At 33.0% G+C, this 12729-nt stretch overlaps 1 protein-coding gene across 1 annotated transcript; it reads left to right on the top strand.

Moving 5' to 3' along the window:
* The first annotated feature begins 1224 nt into the window (after nucleotides 1-1224).
* On the top strand, nucleotides 1225-10369 carry LOC133201144 (zinc finger protein 664-like). Its single transcript, XM_061336927.1, has 2 exons — nucleotides 1225-1298; nucleotides 6715-10369. Exon 2 carries the CDS (start codon nucleotides 7159-7161, stop codon nucleotides 8347-8349), a length of 1191 nt encoding a protein of 396 aa, XP_061192911.1. The 5' UTR covers nucleotides 1225-1298; nucleotides 6715-7158; the 3' UTR covers nucleotides 8350-10369.
* Nucleotides 10370-12729: the final 2360 nt, after the last annotated feature.

Below are 12729 nucleotides of genomic sequence, written 5' to 3' on the forward strand. Positions count from 1 at the left end.
AAGTGTTTCAAGAGTGTAGGATTCTTATATGCCAAAGGCATAAGGTTGATACGTCGTCGTTCTTTTAAAACATGAACTAACCCTCGGTGACCGAGACATGTTGTGGGCGCCATTTTGTTTCCAACAAAGGCTTGAAAATCAAAGAACAAAATCAGTCATTCTGATAAAAACGGATTTTGATGGAATTCTATTTTATTAAAGATGATAAAACATAAAAAAAAAAATATTGGAATAATCTTATGAAAAAACTTTCCAGTCGGAGCTTTTTATTTGGGTCGGTCGCGTTAGGGGAAACAAAGGTATTTTTTATTTTGGCCTGAGTAGTAATCATCATTTTCAAAAATGATGAATTTCAGTCTCACCCCTGAGGTTGATGGCAGTTACAGAAGAAATAATTTTATAAAAAAAAAAGATAAAAAGATTGGAATTATAAAAAATTATCTCAAGAAGTACTGGACTGAGATAGATGAAATTTATGAAAAGTATTTTTGGTCTTCAAATCTTGGTCCCTAGGGGTAGGATGGGGCTCCAATGGAAGAGTGTGATGGTAGGGAAAAAAATCAAAAATATTAAGCACAACAAAGCAAGGATAAGAATGCAACTGTCCTCATTCCTCATATATAATTTTAAGTTTTTAAAATCATGGTTCTTGTACATATATACATAGATGGGGCAAAAATTGAAATCAAACTTTTACATGGACATATGTAGGAAAAAATCTTTGAAAATGTTCTTCTCAAGAATAGCAGATCTATTCACAAGCAAGTCTCCTTGGCTGGGTTAGGTGAAATCTGTTCTCATCACAATTAGAGATCAAAGTTTTACCACAAAATCCTCTAAAACTTCTTCCAAAGAACAGCATAACCATGATATGTCCTATTATTAAAAGAAATATGGCAGCATCTTTGTGCAGGTAGTGTGGATTCAAGTTTGTTCATATCAAAGCCCCATTTGGCATGAGATGATTCCATTAAATGGAATCAGGATTTAACATTGAAATAGGAAATTTAAAAAAGGAGTAACAAGCTGAAATTATATATAATGATGCAGACATTTTATCAAAAAACCTCAATATTTTCAATTTCTGTTGATTTAGAATATTGCTCTCTGAAAATTGAGCCTTCAATACCTACTAGTAAATTGCTTTCTGAAAATTGAATATACACAGAAAAGATAATTTTAAAATAGATTTGTTACTCTACATTGTATTTGTTTCAGTTGTAGAAGAGATACAAACATTGAAGAATTCTGACCCTGTGAATGAGAAGGAAAAAGACCAACAGCAGAAAATAATGAAGGTAAATCAAGCATAGGGGTTTTGCATTAAGGTGCTTTGTCCCAAACTAAAGATCATGCTCATCTGTTTTTACATCCATTACTGTAGATTCTTAAATATATGTGAGGCATTAATTATAGCGAAGGAGAGGGAGGTAAACTGTTTTACCCTTGTGTTTCTGTCTAGCTGTCTGTCTGTGCATCTGTCCATCCCCATAACAAATTTTCGTTGCAGTTTTCTCAGCAACTACTCAAGGCAGATGCTTGAAATTTTAGTACACTCTTTGTTCTGACATGCCATATGCTGGGATTCAGTTTTAAATGAATCTGATGTTTATCCGTCCGTCTGTCTGTACCAAATTTCGGTCACAGTTTTCTCAGCAACAATTCATTGCAGAGGCTTGAAATTTTAGCACACTCTTTGTCTAATCATGCCATATGGTGGGATTCATGAGAGCATATTCACATCAGAGTGGGGTATTACTAGTGAGCATTGGCTCGCAGACTTCTTGTTATGTAATTTTGCAAGAAGCACTACTTGTGGAATAAAATTACAGGCTTTTTTTATGGTGCTGAAGTCCATGTAAAATCTCTTGGTCAACCAATCACTCATTGATTTAATCCTCTCATGATTTGAAGTCTAAGAGCCATTCTGCAATATTAGGTACTCACATAAAACAAAGAATCTTCAGTATTACTTCTATGCTTCTATGGGGCATGAAAACAGATTTTGCAAGGAGGTTATGGAAGTTTTTTGTTTATCTTTAAAGTCATAGGTCTTACCATCAACTTTAAACTTTGTACACCCAAAAGTTTAAAAAAAAAAGTGGGGGGAGGGGGTCTAATGGAATCAGCATGTCTATCTGTCCATTAATCTAGCTGCATCTGTCAATAGACATGTTTTTTCATGGACATGCGCTTGGAGACCAGCCTTCTATAAATCCTGGGAGTCCAGTGCCTGGGACTGGGTAAACTGGGTAAAGTTGAAAGCGGGCATGTAGAAATTACATACTGACGCGGCTAGGATAAGGCTGTCCGAAGAATGTCACATTATACCAGCTGTAGTAACTTCTCTGAACTACCTAGATATGACGTCATAATGGCATATGACGTCAAGTCACTGCAAATTTGAGCAGACATGACGGGGAAAGTGTCATTACTTTTACATTCGTATCATATCACATGTAGAATTTTTTTATGTTGATGTTTAATTCATGTGTTTTGATTGTTGTTTTATGGCTGTTTTGATGGTGAATATTTGTGGTATAATATCGTTATTCCTTTTTCTTGTATAACATGTACGTGTTCAAACAATTACAAAAAAGATTGTGAAATGCTCCCCTTTACACGTCCTAAAACTGAGTTAGAATTTATAAATCTATAGATAGAACTTCTTACGGTGATACCATATCTGAAAAAAAAAACAATTTCTCGACCTTGGCCTTTTCTTTGAACTTGACCTCTCTTTTATTCCACTAATATTTGACTCAGTTTCAAACAAACAATGCAAGACATTTTTATCAGATCTTATTTGCTTAAATACATTGAGGAAAGTTATTAGCTTCTTCAGCATTAAACATCTTGAATTTTCATTTTACCTTGACCTCAATTTTTTAAATTTATACCCCTGGCAAATGAAGCTTGAGAAGGTACATGTATATGTATATATTTTCCATCTGTTAGTCTATACAACTGTCTGTCTGATTGTCAATGAAATCTTGTCTGGGCTATAACTTTGTTATGGAGAAACACTGGAAGCTCTTACAACAGAGATTGCTTATGAACCAAAGATATGTCATGTCCTTAACCCAAGGTTATATTTGCAAAGTACATGTCATCGTCAAAAAGTATTAAAAAAGTAATATATACATTTCCAAGTATTTTTCCTTAAGATTCTTTGCAAAATAGAAGATTGTTCATTTTTAGCTCTACTGGTCAGAGACCAGAAGAGCTTATGCGATAGTAAGGTGTCCATCGTCCGTCCGTCTGTCTGTCTGTCTGTCTGTCCGTCCGTCTGTAAACAGTTTTTCAAAATGCTACTCCTCCTACAGTTTTGGTCTGATTTCAGTATAACTTGGCACACAAGTAGACTACACTAAGATACATAATTCTGTGTATCGGTTTTTGATTTCAATGAACGGTGTTGCCATGGTTACTAAAAATAGAAATTTCTGTGAAAAACATTCAAAATGCTACTCCTCCTACAATTTCGGTCTGATTTCAATATAACTTGGCACACAAGTAGACTAAACAAAGATACATAATTCTGTGTATCGGTTTTTGATTTGGATGAACGGTGTTGCCATGGTTACTAAAAATAGAAATTTCTGTGAAAAACATTCAAAATGCTACTCCTCCTACAGTTTTGATCTGATTTCAATGTAACTTGGCACACAAGTAGAATATACTAAGATACATAATTCTGTGTATCAGTTTTTGATTTCGATGAACGGTGTTGCCATGGTTACTAAAAATAGAAATTTCTGTGAAATACTTTCAAAATGCTACTCCTCCTACAGTTTTGATCTGATTTCAATATAACTTGGCACACAAGTAGACTATACTAAGATGTGTAATTCTGTATATCAGTTTTTGATTTCGATGAACGATGTTGCCATGGTTACTAAAAATAGAATTTTCTGTGAAATGCTACTCCTCTTACAGTTTTGGTCTGATTTCAGTATAACTTGGCAAACAAGTTGACTACACTAAGATACATAATTCTTTATATTGATTTTCTGATTTCGATGAACATTGTTGCCATGGTTACTAAAAATAGAAATTTCTGTGAAATACCTTCAAAATGCTACCCCTACAGTTTTGGTCTGTTTTTAGTATTACTTAGCTCACAAGTAAAGTACACAAAGATACATAATTCTCTGTACCAGTTTCTGATTTCGATGAACAGTGTTGCCATTGTTACTAAAAATAGAAATTTCCTTGAAATTCCTTCAAAATGCTACTCCTCTTACAGTTTTGGTCTAATTTTAGTATAACTTGGCACACAAGTAGACTATACTAAGATGCGTAATTCTGTGTATCAGTTTTTGATTTCTATGAACGATGTTGCCATGGTTACTAAAAATAGAATTTTCTGTGAAATACTTTCAAAATGCTACTCCTCCTACAGTTTTTATCTGATTTCAATATTACTTGGCACACAAGTAGACTATAATAAGATACATAATTCTGTGTATCGGTTTTTGATTTCAATGAACGATGTTGCCATGGTTACTAAAAATAGAAATTTCTGTGAAATACTTTCAAAATGCTACTCCTCTTACAGTTTTGGTCTGATTTCAGTATAACTTGGCAAACAAGTTGACTACACTAAGATACATAATTCTTTATATTGATTTTCTGATTTCGATGAACATTGTTGCCATGGTTACTAAAAATAGAAATTTCTGTGAAATACCTTCAAAATGCTACCCCTACAATTTTGGTCTGATTTTAGTATTACTTAGCTCACAAGTAAAGTACACAAAGATACATAATTCTCTGTACCAGTTTCTGATTTCGATGAACAGTGTTGCCATTGTTACTAAAAATAGAAATTTCCTTGAAATACCTTCAAAATGCTACTCCTCTTACAGTTTTGGTCTAATTTTAGTATATCTTAGCACACAATTAGACTACACTAAGATACATAATTCTCTGTACCAGTTTTGTTTCAATGAACGGTGTTGCCATGGTTACTAAAAATAGAAATTTTCTTGAAATACTTTCAAAACGCTACTCCTCCTACACTTTTTGTCTGATTTCAGTATAATGTGGCATACAAGTAGACTACAGAGATACATAATTGGTGTTATTGTTTTTTGATTTTGTTGAATGATGTTGCCATGGTTACATAAATCAAAATTTCTGTAAAATTGTTTTAAAAGGCTACACCTCCTGCAGTTTTAGTCTGATATAATAATAAATCTTGCCACAAAAGAGACTAAACCAAGGATCATTATTCTGTTTATTGCTGTTGCAAAGTTTCAAGTCAAAGTGCTACTTTTATCTTCCTTTATAAATACAACCAGTAGAGCTACAGTCTCATCAGAGACTTCTGGTTTCATAAACTACCATGAGATGAGCATGAATATTTCCATTGTTACGTCATAATACTGTACTTGACGTCAAAACTATAGTGCAAACTGTTTTGCTTCAAAAATGACAGTTGAATGGCGTAACTTGTGGAAACTCATCAGAAAAATAATTTCAATATAAGAAATGAATTTAATTTTTGAAAAGTCATGAGGTACATGAACTACAACGCTTCACTCCGGCATATTTATCATGAAGCACTAACACACTTCATGAAATATGCTGGCGTGAAGTGTCGTAGTTCATGTCCTCTTGAATCTTCAAAAATTAAATTCATTTCTTAATTGTCCTAACTAAACTTTGTAGTGGGAAATTATTGGATGCTCATACTTGGTACAAAGATTGTTTTTAACCTGAAAGTGTGGCATGACTTTGGGCAAGAATATTCCTGGAAGTTCAAGGTCTCAGGTATAAAAATCATCACAGGCCTATACATTTTGTAATGGAGAGACTTGCAAGTCCGAATTTCTCTGAAAGATTACTAATGACAAGAGGATATGTCGTTTTCCTTAACCAAGGTCTTTTTGGGAAGTTCAAGGTTACATTTACAAAATTTAAATGAGCACTTTAAAAAAAAACTTGTGGTGGGGAGGGGTGGGTGTATTATTTTGTGAGCTCGCTCACAGTACCTCCAGATTGTGTTTAGCTTTATTTAAAAAAAAAATATTCAATATGTTTATTACACCTTATATGCTAATAAATTGGAAGGAGGTTTTCAACTTCATCAACATTTTTTTACCTACCATTCCTTTGACCTTGATTTTACTTTCTCAAATTTGTGTTTAGCTCAGTTTTAAGAAACAAATCAAGATATTTTGTAGTGAAAGCAAGATTTCAGTCACTTATGTACTAGTCAAATTGTACTTTGAATGGAAAAAAAGTAATTATACACAAACCTGATTTGTTTTACTGAATCATTACGAGACAAAATTATCTTTCATGTGTGTGTACTACAGATAAATATAATCAAGCTAAAATTTTGCATCCATACTGCTTTTTTATAACACTGTTAAATATGCTCTAAACATCAAGACCAAATGTTTATTTGACGGTCAGCACAAGCATCAAACAATAAGTACAAGTAAATACACAGGGACTAGAAGCTAAATGTCAATCAATTTCAAGCACCCAATGAGGGACCTTAACTCACTTGATTGATGTGGGTATGCAGACCAGATATTTCTGAGGGCGGTACTTATTATATCAAGTTTTAAATAAAAAGACGATATTTTGCACACTGTTGGTTCATTCATGTGGAATGATTGACATCTGCAGTACATAAGATCATCAAACAAGTTTCTTGATAAAATTGCATTAAAAGAAATGATTTTGTTATGTTTTCAGGGGAGTGAGGCTGCTCTATCAACCTGATCAACACATTTAAAGCAATAATGAAAAGTCAACATTTATGGTGAGAATGACAGTCAGAAAAAGAATGTAGAGATGCACATCAGTACTCATGGAAGGAAAAAGACTAATAAATGTAGCATTTGTTGAAAAACATTAAGTCGAAAAACCATATAAATTTGATGTGTGTGGAAGAGCATTCTCTATATTAGTGCACCTACAGAGGTACATGAAGATACATACTGGTGAGAAAAAGATGATGAATATTATGTGTTTCAGAGGAAAATCAGAGAAAAATCAGATTTAAAGGTACATTTGTGGACACACGAAAGTGAAAAACAAAGGATTTCTTATTAAGCACCTGACTCTTAAAAAGATCCAAGGTCACCTAGGGTTGAAAAACTTTCCAAGTATAAAGAGACATGCAGTCAGTCAAATAACATGGAGATACCAAACAACACTTATCTGGAAAAAGCTTTACATCAATGTGATGTTTGTTGGAGGGTGTTTAGTAAATCTGGGAGTTTAACGAGACACAGGAAGATGCATTCAAGTGAAAAACCTCATATATGTGACAAGTGTGGAAAAGCATACATTGAAAGAGGGCATTTGATTGGACATATGAAGACACATAATGATAACAGTCTTGTAACCTTTGCTGAAAAAGAACGCTTGAACAGACGCCTGATGGCGCATACTCGGAAAAAGTCTTTTAATTGTGGCAAGTGTGGAAAGTTCTTTGGTACAAAAAACTACTTACAGAAGCACATGAGGAGACAGGCATGTGAGAAGCTGTTGAAATGTGATGTGTGTCTGGAGGTCATTGCAAAATTTGATTTAGAAAGACACATGAAAACACATCAATGTAAAAACCCATTTGTTGATATGTGCAAGATGGTAAATTATCAAACTGGGCGGTTTGATGAACCAGTAAGGATTTCTATTTATAGAGGATCCTTTCTGTGCAAAGTGTGTGGAAAGATGGTCACTTGCATGGAGAGCCACATGAGGACACACACACATGGGAAACCTTACAAATGTAATGTATATAAGGAAGCCTATAATCTAAAAACACCCTTGCCTACACATACAGGGACACATACATGTAACATACCCTATAATTGTGATGTGTGTAGGAAAGTATTCATCCAATTAGGACAATTAGAGAGACACAAAGAGACACACAAAATTAATAGGCCTTATTTATGTAGTTTATGCGGAAAGGCATACACACACTCACATAACTTACATATACACAAAAGGACACATACAGGTGAAAAACCTTATCAGTGTGATTTGTGTGGGAAATCTTTCATAAAATCATCTAACTTAAAGATACACATTAGGACACATACTGGTGAAAAACCTTATAAATGTGATTTGTGTGGGAAGGCATTTATCCACTCAGGTGAATTAAGTAGACACACAAGGACACATACAGGTGAAAAACGTCATAAATGTGTTGTATGTGGAAAGGCATTTTACCGATCAGAACAATTAAAGAAACACGTGAGGAAACATACAGGTGAGAAACCTTATAAATGTGATGTCTGTGGAAAGGCATTCAACCAATCAGGTTATGCAAAGCTACACATGAGGAGACATACTTGTAAAAGAACCTTAAAAATGTGATGTGTGTAAAAAGAGACTTTACCGATTATGTTCTTTACAGAAACACAAGACGACACATACTGTACAGGTAAAAAAAAAACTAAAAACTTCTCAGAACACCTGACAGTTGAGGAGACATTGAGTCAATTTTATGTGTGTGAGAAGGCATCTTACAAACGTTTAACGATCCTATGTTTTACAGAGACACAGGAGGACACATACTGATAAGAAAACTATAAATGTGATTTGTGTTAGACGGCACACAAGTGAACAGATCACTTACAGACACTTTAGAGAAAACAAACATACCTTGTAATGTGTTGGAAGGCTTTCTCTTTTTCAGATTCCATATAAAAGCACCTGAGAGAACATACTGGTGATAAACCTTATAAATGCGATGTGTGAGTGAAAAGGCATTCTACTGACTGGATATCTTACTTACACGCATGGACATGTAAAGGTGATAAAATATATTAAATGTATGTGGAACGACATTTACCCGATTACTTGACTTAAATGTGTATTGTACTTGGGAAGGTATTCAGTCCAGTTAAATAAGAATTTTACAGAGACGCATAACGATACATACAGGACACTTCAACCAAATAAATCTGTATGTGTGAAAGCATACATTTAGCATATAAACACGTAAAGATAACATATATGAACATGTATGCTAGTGAAACTTCCTATGAAGGTGAGGTCTGTTGAAAAGAAGTTTATCAGACGTTGGAGAAAACCCCTTTTCTATGTGACAGTGGAAAGTTTGAAAGATTGATCTGAACATTAACAGATATACTTAAGGACACATTTACAGATGATGATCCTAATAAAGGTGATGTGTGTGGGAAAAAGTTCGGGAGTTTGGATGTAATGAAATAACATGTAATTTTTGTGGAAAGATAGTCAATGATTCAAAGGGTTTACAGAAACACATGAAAATACACAAAGGAGAAAAACTTCATTTATGTGATGTGTACGTGGAAAGGCATTGATTGAGAAAGAACACTTGAGACATGAAGATACATTCATGTACATTTGGATAAAAAGGTGATACATTTGATAAACAACAACAGACGTGATGTGTTTTGAGGACATTCACTTACTTTACTAGACACTAGAAAACACATCTAGGAGTATACATATTTGTGATGTGTTTTGAGGACATTCACTTACTTTATGAGACACTAGAAAACACATCTAGGAGTATACATATTTGTGATGTGTGTGGAAAAGTGTTTATTAAAGACACCGTTGAAAATACACATGAAGTTATATTAAAAAGTTATATTAAAAAGGTAGTGAACATGTACATTTTATCTGTGTAGAAAAAAATTAGCAAAGGACACTTGAAAAGTCCCATCAAAACTCACACTGGTGGAAAAAATGTGATTATGATTTGAGTGGGAAATGATTTATGCTCTTAAGTTGTTCCTTTCAATCTGCAAATAAGTGTTATTTGTTTTAGAGAAAGTGTTATTTTGTTTTAGAGAAAGTGTTATTTTGTTCAGTGAAAAGGCAGACTGAAAGATCATATGAATTTAACGTGAAAAAGAGTCATAACTGTGAAGTGCTTGGGGTGTATATAGACACATAGAATTACAGGGAGGTGAAAAGCAATGAAAACGGTAATTAATCAGGGTTACTTTCATACATACAGTGTATACAGCCTAACAAAGAGATGCTACATTTATAATAATGAAGCACGGGTTAAGAGTAGAAATTGAAATCAGTTACTAGCAGATAAAAAAAAAAAATTTAACAGACATGACTGATTATTACTGTACATGTAATCCTGGCAGTGCGATGTGCTCTCATGAGGTCAATTTGACTTTGGAGAAAAAGATGACCCCCTTTTCAAGAATTAACTTTAAGGCATCTGAAAATATCCTCATTTAGACTGTTTAACATCATGATTTCCTGCGTTTTCTATGATTTTCTTTACATTTTTAATATTGTGCCGAAAGTGCATATTTGTAGATATAATTATATATTTTTTTAATGAAATGAATCACTTAAAATCCGTTTTATGTATTTAGTTTTCTGCTGATGTGTATTCATGAGAAATTATATTTCTACATAAATTTATTTTAATTAGGTTGTTGCTTTTTTATTTAATTTTGTCAGCTGATGCATCTTGAGTCCTTGGAGTGCATCAACTAAAAAGTAGGTCATGCTGACCTATACCTGTGATATTTCAAGGCTTTATCAATATTTTGGATAAACAATCGCTTAGAATCATCAAGTTTCTCAGTTGATACATCTTCGGTTCTCAAAGCATGTCAACCAAAAAGTAGGTCACAGTGGTCTACTTTTGATATCTGTATCTAATTATTTCAGATAATAAGAGGCTTGAAATCGTAAAGCTTTTCGAGATGATACTTCTTGGGTCCTTGGAGTATTGAACCAAAAAGTAGATCACCATGACCTATTTTAAGAATTTCATACTTTTAATTCAATATTTGGGATACGAAAATGCTTAAATTCCTCGAACTTTGTTAGTTAATAAATTTGGGTCCTGAGATTGTGTCAACCAATCACAATCAAACAAATATAGGTCACAGTGACCTACTAATGGAGCAAGGCCATTTCTAAATATTTGGATGAAAAGAAGCTTGAATGATATCTTTGTCTTTTGATGCATCTTGAGTTCTCAGAGTGTGTAAATCCTAAAGAAAGTCATGAAACCTATTTTTAAAATGTCAAGGCTTAATCTAAATATTTACGGGTTTTTTCTTTCTTTTTTTAAAGATATATATGCATTTATTAAAAGCAAAGCACGAAGGCGTACAACGCAAAGTCCCTGCTCTGAGACAAGATATTTCTCAGTTCTAAATGTTCAATAGAAAGTTCTTTTTTTTCAAAAAATGCCTCATCAAGTCATCTTTTACACATTTTATTCCATAATCTTATAAAATTACTAATAAATAATTTATTGTCCTCTTATGTTTAAAGGTAACAATTAGATAGCCTCATACATGATTAGCATCAGTTTTAAATATTAATTTTTAAAACACATCACAGGTTAATTTCCGTATAAATAGTAACTATGAAATTGTAAAAAAAAATAATAATAATAATAAAAAATAAATTGAACAGGAGTAAATGTAAAAATAGATTTGGAAACATTGGGACAAATGTTATTAAGGTAATATTTAGTGTATATACATGTATTACGTTTAGAGAGATTCGGTCAGGGCATCCTGTATTAATGATGTAAGTTATAATATTGCAAATAGAAATCCAAGAAACCAATCCAAACATGTTATAATACATTTCGACGGAACACCCGATAACTAAAATTAAATATACAAATGCAGGGGAAAATTGCTTCCATTCAAAAACTTCTCATTTACAATTTTTGTGCGGAAGGACTTAAAGTCTGATAATGACATTTAGGAGAAACATGGACATATAAAGACTTAACACCTTAATTATATATTACTTGTTAAATTTGTGCGAACTAGAGTATGAAGCAATCGATATATATGGATAAGTGAAAATAAAAATCAGATAACAGGTATAGTATAATTGAGGACGTGACAAGTTAACATATACACTGAATACAAATGAATTATAAAAGAACATGGGGCTAGCTAGATTTTCGAAAACAGAACAGGGACTCCAAAAGAGGCGAAGTTCTATAAAGATTTTGCAAATGATGAAGATTAAAAGAGATTTCTAGATGTCACGTGGGGCAGTTGGGATCAAAATCAATTTACTGACAATTGTACAAAACTGAATGCAAACATAGAAACCCACTTTAGTTTTTATGTTGAATTTCATATTGCGAGTAATGCTGTCTGTCTCCATCCGTGTGTGTGTGTGTTTGTCAATCTCTATTTTTCTTAAAAAAGACGTTAATAGTGATCTAACAACCAAGTTTGATGATAAACGTGATGACTTTGACTTTTCAATCATATACTAGTGATACATGTAATCCCATTAGAAAAATTGTCAATCCTTCAAATATTACAACTGCTAGAAGGATATGTTTCTTTAAAAAGAAGTTTGAACCAAAAAAAGAAAGTCAGCAATGAAAACTTAGAAATATGTGAATATGCTCTACATTATTTTGTTTGCCTCACATTTGTCACGTTGTATATGCAGGTATATGTTTTATGTTATTATTGTTCATGACCGTATGCCGACATTGTATTCAAAACATTGGGGGGGGGGGGGGGGGGGCTCTTGAAGCTTTTCATATTTTTCACAACTCGATAAATTTTTGATGAGGAAAATTTTTATAAGCATTTTAATTTTTTGTGTGTTTTTTTTAATTACTCTTACTTTCCAGTAAATATTTTCTTTTAAAAATTAAAGTATTGTGGGCTTGTTTGCATGGTTGTTTATAAAATTTAAAAAAAAAAATGATGGCAATTGAAAGATTCAGACAGTATT

The sequence above is a fragment of the Saccostrea echinata genome, unplaced genomic scaffold (genome assembly GCF_033153115.1).
Source record: "Saccostrea echinata isolate AGI-Se365-2 ecotype Australia unplaced genomic scaffold, CSIRO_AGI_Sech_v1 ptg000042l, whole genome shotgun sequence".
NCBI lineage: Eukaryota > Metazoa > Mollusca > Bivalvia > Ostreida > Ostreidae > Saccostrea > Saccostrea echinata.